Source organism: Vespula vulgaris, chromosome 2 (assembly GCF_905475345.1).
Source record: "Vespula vulgaris chromosome 2, iyVesVulg1.1, whole genome shotgun sequence".
Lineage (NCBI taxonomy): Eukaryota > Metazoa > Arthropoda > Insecta > Hymenoptera > Vespidae > Vespula > Vespula vulgaris.
Window position 1 is genome coordinate 18,095,058 of NC_066587.1, and position 15,004 is coordinate 18,110,061.

At 33.6% G+C, this 15,004-nt stretch overlaps 1 protein-coding gene across 1 annotated transcript in view; it reads right to left on the bottom strand.

The window, feature by feature from the left end:
- Positions 1–15,004, bottom strand: part of LOC127072937 (diacylglycerol kinase 1) — an 86,265-nt gene that overhangs the window by 14,930 nt on the left and 56,331 nt on the right. Inside the window, exons 4-6 of the mRNA XM_051013824.1 lie at positions 3,803–3,937; positions 2,683–2,905; positions 971–1,132 (exon numbers count right to left, since the gene is read on the bottom strand). Coding sequence (XP_050869781.1) covers positions 971–1,132; positions 2,683–2,905; positions 3,803–3,937 — 520 coding nt within the window. The remainder of the gene's footprint in view (positions 1–970; positions 1,133–2,682; positions 2,906–3,802; positions 3,938–15,004) is intronic.

Sequence of the window (15,004 nt, forward strand, 5' to 3'; positions counted from 1 at the left end):
GCTTTTATCGGCAGTGGCTCCGTTCTAAACGTAATGAGGTACACTTACGAGCTGAATCTTGGATCATAAATCGACTAACGACGTTAAAATTTTCTCTTCTTACAAGGGAATAAACTCTTGCAATCTTTTCCGAGCCAGCATATTTAATACGATCGATTATCGTCAATTATCGATGAATAAATTAAACCACAATTATATATATATAATCTCTCTCTCTCTCTCTCTCTCGCTCTCTCTCTCTCCTTTAATATCCGGATATTAATACATTTAGAAAAAAAAAAAAATCTCAAATATAAGATTTATCCAAGATTAATACAATTCGAACACGATTATATCTTCCAATATCCGATAAAAGAAAAAAAAAGAACAATTACATGAAATCTATCCTTTGATGCTGAATATTCATTTTATCTCTCTCTTTTAATATCCAGATATTAATGCGTTAAAAAAAATCCAAGATTAATATTCTCTGAATGAAACTTAAAGACTATATGATTAGGAGAGATCAATACAATTCGAACACGATTATATTTTCTAATATCCGATAAAAAAAAAAAAAAATATAAATAAACATATCAAATCTATCCTTTGATAATGAACATTCCCTTTCAAAAGAAATTTCCAAAACATTATATATACGTTTATTTAGAATGAATATTTCCGAATTTAACGTAAGAGAAAACGATTAAGAGGAAACGGATATTGCAAGAGGCAATCGATATATCGTCGAATTATTTCCAAAGTTGGCACGTTACGTGTATATTGAAATGGGAGGCGACCAATCGAGAACCAGTGTTGGAGAACCATTTGCTACGATGATGATGGTCAATATCGAAATCGATGGTATGTACATTCTCTCTCTCTCTCTCTCTTTCTCTCTCTCTCTCTATCTATTCGTCGTATTTCTATCCATCTATCTGTATGTCCGTCTGTCTGTATCTTTCTCTCTTTCTCTTTCTCTCTCTCGTACCTTCCAATTTCCCGTTGTTGACGAGAAGCGAATTGTTCGACTTCCTGGACGAATTTCGCGACATTTGACTGTGACTTGGGCTGCTATCGGTGCTTTTCTTCTCGAGAACGTCGTGACAACTGTAGGATGTACGTGTTACCGTCAGCATTGGATGTACGCTTCCTAAAATCGTCAGCACATGAAACAAGAGAAAACAATATGTGAACAATTTTCTTTTTCCCTTTTTTCTTTCTTTCTTTTCTTTCTTTCTTTCTTTTTTTTTTTACATCTTTTCATGAACGTCTCGAATAACAATGACGACGGTACCAGCAGTGGGAAGCACGAAGTCGAGTATCATCTCTATATGTGTAAATTAGTTTAAGAAAAGTTATTTCCCAAAGATTTCCCTGGAGCGATAAAAGGAACGGAAGAGCAAGAGGAGGGGGAGGAAGAGAAGAGGAAAAGAAAAGAAAAGAATAAAAAAAAGAAAGAAAGAAAGAAAGAAAAAACGAGGAATCAAATGAAATAAAAACAAATATAAAAGGAAAATATCAAATATGTCAACCATTGAATTTTAAGGAGAAAACCAACGAGATCGACGCTCTTCGAGAGTCGTGCTTTCGTAACGAATAACAATCAAATTCCAGGATACCGATCGTTGTCGAGAAAAACGATGAAAGAAAGAGTGAGAGAAAAAGAGAGAAAAAGAGAGACAGAGACAGAGAGACAGAGAGAGAGAGAGAAACAGAGAGAGAAAGAGAGAAATTGATAACGTCGACGACTCTCAATGCGATAATACCTGGCATCATTGTTATTTTTCCCGTTGACCTATTTTTAAGAGGATGGGCAAGGATAGATGGAAATACTCGTGTAGAGAGAAAGAGAGAGAGAGAGAGAGAGAGAAAAGGAGGGTGAGATGGTGGTGATGGTGGGGTAGAATCGAAGGATTTCCCTTGTCCCAACGAAAATACGACAACGCCTCCTGACATTTAAACCTCGAGAGGGAAATCGTAACGACGGCTTTTCTACTCTCACATCGTTTCCTTTTTTTTTTTTTCTTAATCGCTCGTAGAGCTACCTATTTTATTACTCCCCACCCCTCATCGGTCGTACTTCGGTATTTCCTTCCAATCCGATTTCAAATCCGTCCGCCATATCTTCGAATTGTAATTTACAACGCTTTCTTTTCTCTTTTTCTTTTTCTTTTTCTTTTTCTTTTTCTTTCTCTCTCTCTCTCTCTCTCTCTCTTTTTTTTTTCTAAGAAGCGACAACGATTTTTATTGTTGTTTTTTGTGACACGTGTATCGAATTACTCGTTCATATTTTTTTTTCTACTGGATATTATTATTTTTTTTTTTATTTATTTATTTGTTCTTTAGTCTTTTTTGTCAGAATGCTATTGTACTAAGTTCGATGAGAAGTGGACTGAATTTTTTGTGATTACTATGAATCGATTCGACAATTGTTAATATAATTGTTTCGTGTTTCTTCAAGGCTACGAACCGTGTTTTAAAAAAAAAAAGAAAAAAGGGAAAAGAATTCTTTCGACTTTTCTAATAAATAATAATTCGATTTCGCAAAAATGAGAGAAGAAGAAATGAAACGAAAGGAATTATTATTACAGCGACTTACGATAAAACGGTGAATGCGATAATAATATAAAAAAGAATATGTAGGTGGATAATATCGAAGGAACGAATAAACGTGGTACGTAGAAATATTCGTGGAATTACCGGTTCGCGTTCTCGAGGAGGCTTCGCTCTCGGTTCTGTGGTGTCCCAGAGCTTGCAGCTTTTCCGTAAGTCCATGAATTTTGTCGACCAACGAGGAACTACCAACGTGGCTATCAGTGCATGCTCCTCCACCCGGTAATCCGGTGCTGTTCACGTTACTGCTCGAAGTTGTGTGAGAAGTAATCGCTGCGCATGCAGTCGTCGACGAAAGTACAGCCATTTCCTAAAAAAGAGAAGAGAGAAGAAGAAGAAGAAGAAAAAATTTAAGAAATAAGAAAACAAGAAGAACAAGAACAAGAACAAGAAGAAGAAGAAGAAAAAAAATAATAATATCCAACGATAAAAAATAAATATAGTAACGTTTCGTTTTCCTTTTCTTTTTTTTTTTTGCTAATGACTTCTTACTCGTTTTAACTGGACTTTGTTTTTTAACTTTTTTTCTTTTCCTTCCTTTTCTCCGTGGTCAAGAATAATATCTACGTATCTCCGATCCGATTATATATTACGTATATATACGATTTTAAATAATGAAGGTCGAACACGTCGAGAGAAAAAAAGAAAAGAAAGGAAAAAAAATTCCTCCTCGATTCCTTTTTTTTCGTTCGAAATAAATTTTCACCCAGTTCGGTCCGATCTCTCGTCCTTCCTTTTTTTTTTTTTACTCCCTTCTTGCATACTCCCATCCCTCTCATTTCCCCACCTCCATTACTCGCCGTCCCCGTCATAAAGTCTTCCTACATGTGGACGATACGTAATCCAATCCGTTCGTTCGAGCCAGACGCACGTTAATCTCTTTAATTTACTTTAGTACGTTAGTACGAGAATGAAATCTCATTCGAGTTACATCTCATCGTCGTTTTCGAAGGATCAATTTGAAAAAGATTCTTTACAACAAACGAATATTTTGTTAAAAATCATCTTCTTCTTATTATTCATCATCATCTTCTTCTTCTTCTTCTTTTTGTCTGTTTTCTTTTCTTCTTTTCTTCGATCTATATCCAATTCATTACTATTTTTTTAAGATCAAACTTTCGATTGAATTATATAGATGAAACCTTTTATCACACACATATATATATATTTATGTGATATAGTTATGATATTTATTTTTATGACGTACCTTAAAGGCCTTGCCATCGACACCACGGGAATCTTTCCTAACGAACGAGAGAAAAAGGTGACGCGAGAGTTCATCAGGTGTCGCGACTTCGAGGTAAGTGTCCAGGAATTTTCTAAAACCTTCATAATCGATGTCCTGTGAACATAAATACGTTTTTATATATATATATATATGTATGTATATGTATATGATATGTGTATAAATAAAAAAGGTACATTAAATCAAAAGAGATATATATATTATTTACAAGAAAATAGAAAAATATGTTACAATTACAAAAAAAAAAAAATAAAAAAAAAAGAAGAAAAAGAAGTCGAGCTTATAATCTTTTATTTTATTTTATTCAGGGACATATCTTCGTCAAATATATATATATATACTATATATGTATAAATAAAAAAATTATATTCAATATATATTTATTGCAAAAAATATTATATATATTATTTACGAGAAAGTAGAAAAATATGTTACAATTAAAAAAGAAAAAGAAAAAGAAAAGAAAGTCAAGCTTATAATCTTTTATTTTATTTTATTCAGAGACATATCTTCGTCAAATATATATATATATATATCTATATATATATATATATATAAATAAATATAAAACAGAACTATAAGTATATATATTTGCAATACATTTAACAAATAGTATAAAATAATAAAACTTGATTGATCGCACTCGTGTAATTTTTATTTCTATTTATTTATTTTTTGATATTTAATAGACACCTCTTTTTAGAATAAACTTTTAATCTCACTTAACGAAGCATATAAAATAAAAGGAGGGGGCTTCTGGATGAGAGAAGTGATATTTCCATCACGAGTAAAATGTTGTCGGATTTTCGATGGGAAAAAAGACCAGAGTCGAATCGTTTTTTCGACAAATTGACCATTCGTCGCGATTGCAATCGACGGCCTACATTAAAGTCCACGAACCCTTGCTAGCGTTGGCACTAATCGATCGATCGATCGATCGGTGTTTCGTGTAATTAACTTGTGTTTACCTAAAGCCGATTCGTCGAATCGTAGTACCGCGACGCGTTGTGCATCGCCGTTACGCTTGAAATACGTTTATTACGAAGATAGTTCGTACCTACCCATACCATCGTATTTCAGAATGGAATAGCACCTTAATTCCTTTATTATCATTTACGAGAAGAGTTTCCGCTTTTAAGAATGGAATTATTAAACGAAACGAATTAGAAACTCTTCGAATAAGATAAAGAGATAAATATATAGATAAATAGAGAGGGAGAGAGAGAGAGAGAGAATGACGTTTCGAATATCCAGTTTGTAGGTCAAGCATAGCGTGAGATATCCATGATGTCCTCAAAACACGACACTGTGACTGACTTGAGTGTTTCCTCAAGAGAGAGAGAGAGAGAGAGAGAGAGAGAGAGAGAGAGAGAGAGAGAGGGAGAGAGAGAGAGAGAGAGAAGGGGAGGAAATAGAAAAATTAATTAAGAGAATAAAGTAAAAGAGAAAATTTCATTTACAAAGCAATCCTGAAAAAATATGACTACTTTGTGTTTATCCAGGCAACCATCCCCTGATCCCAAGAGTCTCGAAGGACGAGGAATAAAAAAAAGAGAAACAGAGAGAGAGAAAGAGAGAGAGAAAGGAAGAGAAAAGATCGATTGTGCGTTCACACGTAAACGAAAAAATCCGTTTGTAAAACTCAACAGCATAGAGAATTTCTTCTGCAATATTTCTTATATTTGATATTTTTATACTATAATACTATTCGAGGAAGAGGGTGGTCTTATTTTTGTTTTGTTTTGTTTTTTCTTTTTTTTTTTATGAATTCAAGACAATGAAAAAAGAAAGTAAAAGAGGGAAAATGAACGAGGGAGAACAATAAAATCGTAAGTGGAACGAACTTAATTGAATCGAGAGAGAGAGAGAGAGAGAGAGAGAGAGAGAGAGAGAGAGAGAGAGAGAGAGAGAGAGAGAGAGAGATACGAAACGATCGTCTCGATACCTGTTGATCGAGATGTTAATAAGTCTCGATCTCGTCGAATACTATTATCCATGGAATTTGATAAACTCGGAATTACGCACTATCGACGAGTGTGAAAGGAAGTTTGCTCACGATTTTCCTATGCATCGTTCGTTCAAGAACATATTTAATTATGCGATCGGAATAATCGTTCAGAAAGCTTTTAAGAGAATCTCCAAACTCGTTTACTTTCCAATCGATATTTCGCGATCGTACGACGATTAACGTTATACTATATATATATATACATAATACTACACGCATACACATACACAAAATATAAATACACACAAATATAATGTAATCTATATCGTAATATAAATGATTGATAAAACGAAGAATTCATCCGAAAAATAATAATAATATTTCTAAGATCACATTAGATCATATTAGAATACTTTTTGTAAGAGCAACGATTCAAATAATCTTTAATAACAATTACTGTTCAATCGGCATATTAAAAAGAAAGAAAGAAAGAAAGAAAGAGAGAAAAAGAAAAAGAATAACAGAAAAAAGGAGAAATAGAAAAGTATCATATAATATTTAAAAAAAAAAAAAACCATGGACGTCGCAAACATAAAAGTCGAATTAGATTTCGTTGATGATTCTAAGAAATAGTTCACATCTCGTTTGTACATTGTATCTTCGTGAAAGAATGGAAAACGAAGAAGAAACAAAGGGAGAAAAATGAAAAAAGAAGAAAAAAAGAGAGAGAGAGAGAGAGAGAAAATAGGAGAGAAAGAAAAATGAAAAGAAAAGGAAAAAAGCGGACAACCGAGAGACAACTCAGTTTCGAGCTTTTCTCGAGCAGAAAGCTTTCTCTCCTTCTCTGTTTCTCTCGTCCTTTCCACTACCCTCTTTACTCCCTCCCCTCCTATCCCTCTCTCTCCTCTCGTTCTCTGCTTTACTGTGTGACATTTATCGACGCCACTCTTCAAGGACGGAGGGCGTCGCCTTCTCCTCTTTCTTTTTTTTTTTTCTTTTTTTTTCTTTTTTTCTTTTTTTTTTCCTTCCTTTTTCCCATTAAACTTGCGCTCTTAGCGATAAACTCTCACCCTCCTTGGTCGTCGAGGCTGGACTACGCTTACAAAGCGAAAGGGCGCGGTTTCTGTAAAGGACGAAAAAAGAAAAAAAAAAGAAAAAGGAAAAAAGAAAGAGAAAGAAAAGATAGGAAGGAAGAAAGAAAGGAAGAGAAGGAAAAAGAAGAACGAATGTGCGTGTGTTTCTCTCTCTCTCTCTCTCTCTCTCTCTCTCTCTCTCTCTTTCTCTTTCTCTATGTGTGTATGAGAGAGTGAGAGAGAGAGGGAGAGAGAGAGAGAGAAAATCGTAAGGTGAAATCGATCGAATGTTCGGTATATATACTCGTTCCCTCTCGTTCGGATGATCCTCCTCGTAAATGAAATCGTAACGGATCCAAAGCGATAAGTCGAAATGAAAGCTTTCGAGATACCCACTTGAGTACACTTCGTTAATCCCGTTCTCCACTTCTCGGATTCCTTTCTTTTAAATTGCTGAAATTTTCTGAATAGAAATTGCTCTTTCCTTCTCTTTTTGTCTCCCTTTTTCTTTTCTTTCTTTCTTTTTTTTTTGGTTTCTTTGCTTTTCTTTTCTTTTCTTTTCTCACGTCGTTTACTTGTTCTTTTTAAGTATATAAAAAATATTACTATTTGTTCATTCATTTTTTGGGGGAGTAATGAGAATGACAAAGTAAAATATAAAAAATAAAATAAGATTCTATAATGAAATAAAGGAATAATGAGATTGTATTTTAAATTATACACTACTCTTTCTTTTTGTTCGTTAATATCTTCTTCTCTTGATTATATAATTCAATATTTTTTTCATTCAATATTTGTTTGGTAGGGGGTAAAAGAGGAGGAGAAGGTATTAAGGTACATTACGTAGGTAATAAAACATTTTGTAGTATATAACTTATACTAACATAATTATGCTATAATTTCTGGTCTATAATATTACTAATGTCTGTAACTTTTATCAGTAGAGTTAGCAGGTCGAAAGTTTCTATGCTTGTAGTTTGATAATCCGAGAATGAAAAGAAAAAAAGAAGAAAAGAAAAAAATCAGTCTATACAAAAATCTAGAAAAAAATATATATATATATATAATTGATTTTAAAAATCTCTTAGAAACTTTTCAGCCATCCTATATAATTATATTACATTTATATACGATACAAATAATGTTTATTAAATAGTACGATTTAACAATTTATTACTTGAACATTAATTTTTGATCAATGAACTAAACTTTGTTAGTTGTTGTTGTCGTTGTTGTTTTTTTTTTCAACGAAAAAGGATAATATAAAATTTGAAAAATACCGTGTAACTTTAAAAATTATATGACAACAGTGTTATGGAAGATTAATTCATTTTTCGTCTTCTTCGAAGAGAAAGAGGAAAAAAGAAAAGAAAAGAAAAGAAAAAAAAAAAAGAAAGAAATGGAAATATTTTCCAAGCAGAACATAAACACGTCTGATGAATATACGTTTCTAGAGAACGTCCGACAAATATCTGCTCGTACTACTGCGAATCGTCTTACATTTGGCAGTGCATGGTTATATCTCACCACTGTTAATAGCAATTGATTCAAAATGGAGCAAACTATTTATCGAAACGTAGACAATCTTCTTCGACGTGTTATACTTGACAATTATAAAAAAAAAAAACATGAAATTTCGAAAAGATCGATTACTCTTCTGATAAACATACACACACATACACATTCATATAACTCGAGCGACGAACAATCAGAATAATTTTTACACGCCGTTAATAAAATTATAACAATCAAGATACACCATTCGTAAAGATTTCCAAATAATTTTCTAACTTTTATAATTTACATCGATCACGATCGACGATTGAAAAAGAAAAAGAAAAAGAAAAAGAAAAAAAGAAACAATAATACGAACAACATTAATCAAACGTTCGACGATCGCCACGAAGAATAATCGAAATAAACGATAAATAAATAAATATCCAGAAATCCTTTGATAGATAAGTATATAGTACATATACCTTCCATAAGAAGGTTGAACGTTACGTAAGACGAGTAGTTTTCAAGGTACATTGTCCAGCAGGAGTAAGCGATAAAAGTGATTCTTTATGCGTCCTCGTATAACAATGCTATGTGTTCTACTGTGGTCTGTGTGGTTGAATCCTGGAAAAAGGACAATTTCCCAGTTGCTTCTTTACGAGCGTTCCAAGACTTAAGAATAGGCAACGAATCGCGTCTCGTGGTTATGTAACACGTGACATCAACTTCTATCCTCGTTCAACCTCTCGTAGAAAATATTGCGTCGATTTCACTGATACTACGAGAGACAGAGAAAAAGATGGAGATGGAGAAGAACAGAAAGAGAAAGACGTATAGAAAGAAAGAGAGAGGGAGAGAGAGAGAGAAAGAGAAAGAAGGGGATGAGAAAATAGTTTCTCGTTTGAAGACGTTATTGCAAAAGAGGTATCATATCGTTGATACTAACTCGAGTGAGAAAGAAAAGTAGAACGCTTTTGTGCCGACCACGTCGGCCGCGACGGAATGTCCGCATGAATGAGACAAGACACGGCCATTAAGCTTCGAAGTTACGTGCGAGGGTGAGGTCGACGGTGAAAATAAGGTTCTGGGGTTAAATTCAAAAGGGAGATAGAAACGAGCACGTTCTGAATGATGATATCGTAACGTAAGAGGGAGGGGGGTGGGTGGGTTTGCCTCGTCGTCCTTCGATAGTGACGTCAGAACGATGCCAATGACGTCACCGTTCTTTCGACGACGTCATAACCTGCTACTTTCGGGGGATACTTTACTTCTTCTTTTTATTTTTCTTTTTATTCTTCGTCGTTTTTTTTTTTCTTTTTTTCTTTCTTTCTTTCTTTCTTTCTTTCTTGGTTTCGTTTTTCTTTTGGGTTCTTCCTTTCCACGAAATTCTTGAAGGGAAATACTCGAAGGGAAAAGTTTAATAAAGGTTTCACCCTCTCTTTTCACCGTATTCTTCGCAACATAAACCATCTTTTTCTCTATCTTTCGTGATTAAAGAATAAATAAATTATTTGCTTATTTTTTTTCTCTTTCTTTCTTTCTTTCTTTCTTTTTTTTCTTTGCTCTTTTTATTTCTTTACGCGCCGATCCGAAGATTCACGTTGCGCTTTGAAGTAGCCTTCGTATTTTTTTCCCTTTATATATATATATATGTATGTATGTATGTATATATATTTACACGAAGTATCTCAAGGATGACGAGGACGACGCAACGACGACGACATTTTTTTAATCTCGTGATAAAATTTATTGTACATTATTTTTCCTTTTCTTTTTCTTTTTTATTTCCTTCGTGTTTCTTCGAAGATCATCCCCTTAATTTTCTTTCATCAAAAAAAAAAGGAAAATGTATGGAAGTCATCGTTAGATCGATTAGAACCTCGATCGATCTTTCTCGATCTCGATCGCTAAAAGATCGTATACACGACGTTTTTTTCTTTTCTTTCTTTTTTATTTTTTCTTCTTTCTTTCTTTTTATCTTCTTTTTTTTTTATTTTATTTCTTTTTATTTGTTTTTTATGTATTTCTTTCGGAAAATAGAAGTTGATCTTTCTTTCTTTCTTTCTTTCTTTCTTTCTTTCTTTCTTTCTGCCTATTACATGTCGATGCTTTGGGTCAGCAGTTGAAAAGCGAAAGAGAAGTTCTCTCCTGAGAATCACATCCTTCGAATGTCTAGTAGGAAGAGACGATCGTGAGAGGAGAGAAGAGAGAAAAAGAGAAAGAGAGAGAGAGAGAGAGAGAGAGAGAGAAGGACAATCGTGATGTAGCCGAGATAAGCTTAGGAAATTTCCACGTTCTCTTGTCGGAAGTCAGACGAGTCCAGGGAAATCAACTCGATTCAAGGAAATGAGTCCGATCGTCCTCTTATACGACCTTCTTTCCATTCGTCGTGTAAATTCGAAACGATAAGATAAAAAAATTCTAAAAAAAATAATGATAATAATAAAATAGGAGAAGGATGGGTGGGTGAGTAGGTGAGAAAAGTGGATTAGATTTGATCGTGATATCAACCGAATAAATGTAACGTGTGTTCGTATATATATATATATATTCATTTATATGTATTATTTATAAGCATGTTTATTTTTTTTTTATGATGAGATATCCTATAACACGTACGCACAGATAGATATGAGATTTTTAAATATATATATATATATATATATATATATATATATATATATATGTATGTATGTCTAATGATTTTTTAACAAGAATAAAAAAAAAAAAAAAAAAGAGAGAGATATGAAATGGTTCGAACTAACGAATGACGTATTATACATTCGATCTCATTGTAGCCATCGAAATTAGTCGGACAATAATACCACAGATGGTATTGTTCGCAAATGCAATATCAATAATTTTCATGTTAGCATAAGTTCGCTCGCTCGCTCGGCTGTTAGGACTTTAATGATGGCAAATAAGCGATCTTGATGATGGTCTATGAATAATGCATGGTACAAAGTTCATGGTAGTTCATTAATACACAGTAGAGAATAATAAAGTATAATACATGCGGTAGATATATAGCAATGAATAATAGCAAATAAAATGGAACCTTCGTTATTACGAGGATCTATGATTATTCTCTCTCTCTCTCTGTCTCTCTCTCTCTTTCTCTTTCTTTCTCTTTTTCACACTTTCTTTCTCTTATTTAGACTGAAATCTCTTGGATTGATCGAAAATAGCAATTGACCCGGTTCGGTATGGATCGAATCCATATCGTCGTATCGTAAAATGTCTAAAAGCGGTGACCCTACATCATCGATACGCTCAAACTCATCGTCATTCTCTTCGGCTTCCATCGGCTTCCTGTCAGCATCGGAAAAAGAATCGAGCCGGAAAAGCGAACGTCCGGGGAGATAAGCGTGTGCAAGTTAATCCGTATTTAAAATGAACGGAAACGAGAAATTGGACAGCGATTAGTGACTCTCTCTTTCTCTCTCTCTTTTTCTCTTTGATCGATATTCTTGCTATCGTAAAAAAAAAAAAAAAAAAAAAAAAAAAAATGAACGATATTTATCACGAGTGATGAAAATGAAAAGGAAAAAAGAAAGATAAAAACAAACGAGCACGACAGAAAAAAAAAGCTTAAACATGCAGCAAAGGAAACAATTTTTAACGCGACTCGAACATATTAATTATTAATGATTCGTTATGAAATGAAGAAAACGTTTAGTATATATGAAATTACATTTATAAAATTATATACATATATAATGTGTGTGTGTGTAAAAGTACACGATGATCATCATATTCTCAAAAATGATTTGAGAGTTATTCCATTATTCGCGGTTAAACATATTTCTATTTTATTGCAATAGCCAAAAAGAGAATCTTCTCCTTCAACGCTGATCGATTGATTGATAAAAACTAAGGTACATATATAAGATGATCGGTTTACTGGTTCGCTAAGGTCAACGATATGTTCTAAAAATAGATCGGAGGGTTTCGCGTGTGATACGACGAGAAATATACTTAAGACTAAGCGACTAAGGTCTACGAGCGTGGTATCTTAGAAAAGGACTGTATAAAAGGAATGAAGGATGAAGCGAAAGACAGGGGTGCTGCTAAAGAGAAACAAAGATAGATAGATAGATAGATAGATAGATAGATAGATAGATAGATAGATAGATAGATAGATAGAGAGAGAAGGGGTGGAGAACGAGTAATGTCAACAATTTATATACTAAAAATAGAAACCCGAGGATAGTACTATTGTCCGGATAGTCCGATGTACTATCATGGAGACCTTAAAGGTCGGCCCGGGGTGACTTCAATTAAAGCTCTTACGACAAGAATCCACACCCTGGTCAAACATAATAAGCTTTTTACCCTCGCTTAGAACTCGCAACCTTCTTTCGTGTCTGTTCTTTCTAACCTATTACATGATTTTTCTCTTTTTTTTTATCTATCTATCTATCTATCTATCTATCTATCTATCTATCTATCTATCTTTTTTCTTTTTTATTCTCGTTTGCTTTCATCCTATTACCACCGTACTTTTGTATTCTATTTACGAAACAAGACTCAACGATCTCGTTAAAGATCAAATCGAAATAGAAAAAAAAAAAAAACGGGTAAGAATAAGAATAAAAGAATGAAAGAAAGAGGAAACTCTACTCTTAGTCGAATATCGTTTATCGAAGAAGGATACAAGTAAAAGTATTCTCGTTTCCACCGCGTAGCGATATGAAAGTCGAGTATTAAATTCTCTCGATTGTATTCACGAATGAAAAGTCTTTCCCTCGTCTCTTGGATAAAAGAGACATAGTCAAGCACGTATCTCTCGCATTCTTCTTCGTCTCAAAGATAAAAGGAATTCTCGGTGTTCTTCCTTCAACGATCAAGAATATGAGAAGCCGTGAGAATACTCGCCTATATCAAAGAACCACTCTATAAGAAGGCTATCTCTTTTTCTTTTTCTGTTTCTTTTTATTGTTTTTTTCTTCGTTGTATTGCAACAATACGATCTCTCTGTCTCTCTTTCTCTATCTCTTTCATTCGTAAAAAGGTAACGATAATTAACGAACAACGAGAAGGTATCGTTCATTACGTATTAATTAAATATTGATCTCGTCAAACAATAAAACCGATAATCGTTTTTAATGAAAAAAGAAGAAGAGGAAGAAGAGGAAGAATTGTTCTAATATCAGATTAATTATTTATTAATCGATTATAATCTCGATACTTTGCACATTCGCAAGAAGTGTATTTCCTCGGTCAAAACGAACGATTTCGAGCGATCACGTAAGCTCGTTCCTAATTCAAGCTCACCTAAATATTCCAAGTGACTCGGGTAACTTGCAGGATTAATAGTAGCTATTATATTATTCTCTGACGTCGTCACGTGGAATATTAATAAAAGAGACACAAGAGTTTGCAGAGTATACAATGCGAAAGGGAAAATAAGAAGGAAAAAAAAAAAAGAAAAGAAAAGAAAAGAAAAGAAAAGATTAAAAAAGAATAAAAAATTGAGATACATCTTATAATGAAAATAATCCTCGATTACTCGTATCAAAAAGGAAAACTTTAATCAGACGTCAGACGAAAATCTACTTTACTAGATCCTAGGTTACCTTCAATCGAACTATACAATATCGTCTTAGCTATCTAAAGAGAGAAAGACAGAGAGAGTGAGAAAGAGTGAAAGAGTGAGTGAGAGAGAGAGAGAAACTCCATTGTAAGCAGTAGGCGTATTTCTTGTTCACTCTGGTACGTCGAACAGAGCGCTCTAAATCAACCCTTACAAAGACGAAGGTAAGACGGTGGGTAAGTACTTACTTACTTTGGAAAAGTAGAAAGAGAGAGAAACCGTGAAAGACTAAATCTCCTAAACGTCAAATATCCTACGATAAGATATATAACGTATAAAGTTTTCTCTTAGAAAATTGGATTATACGAAATCAGCTAATCCCAGAAAACGTTTATATCAAGATTTATTATTGTTGTTGTTGTTGTTGTTGTTGTTATTATTATTATTATTTTTTTTTTTTATTTATTTTCATGATACATACAATATCGCGATTTTATAATTCCCCTCTATCGACGACAAAAGAATGTTTCTCCTTTTCTCTCGTCCCTCCACTCCCATCTATTTTAAATACCAGTTATCGTGGATATATTTGTGGGATTTATCACACAAATGCATGAAACAAATATGGGTTAATCTGTTAAGAAATCAGAAATCGGATACGGCTCGTTAATCTGTCATAATACGGTGCACAGCTGTTAGAATTAATGAAAACAAACACACACGGAGACGGACGATAAATCTTGAGAAATATTTTCATGCTCGATAATATCGTCGCGCCGCTAGAGATATATAGAAAAGAAAGAGAGAGAGAGAGAGAAGAAGAAAGAGAGAAAGTGAGAAAAAAAAGAGAAGAGAGAGAGAGAGAGAAAGAGAAAGAGATTATGTAATCCTCGAATTTCCACCTGACACTGCGACTAGTGAACGTATACGTATCTACCTATATATCATCGAGATGGCACGAACTTTGCAAAAAATCCTTTAATAACTCAGAACGGTCGTAAATTTTCGTAGCAGAGGCTTACGTACGGCTTCTCTCTCTTTCTCTCTCCCTAACCATTTCTTTTTTTCAAATCATCCCCCTTCGTTCTACTTTCTTTCACGTTATATCA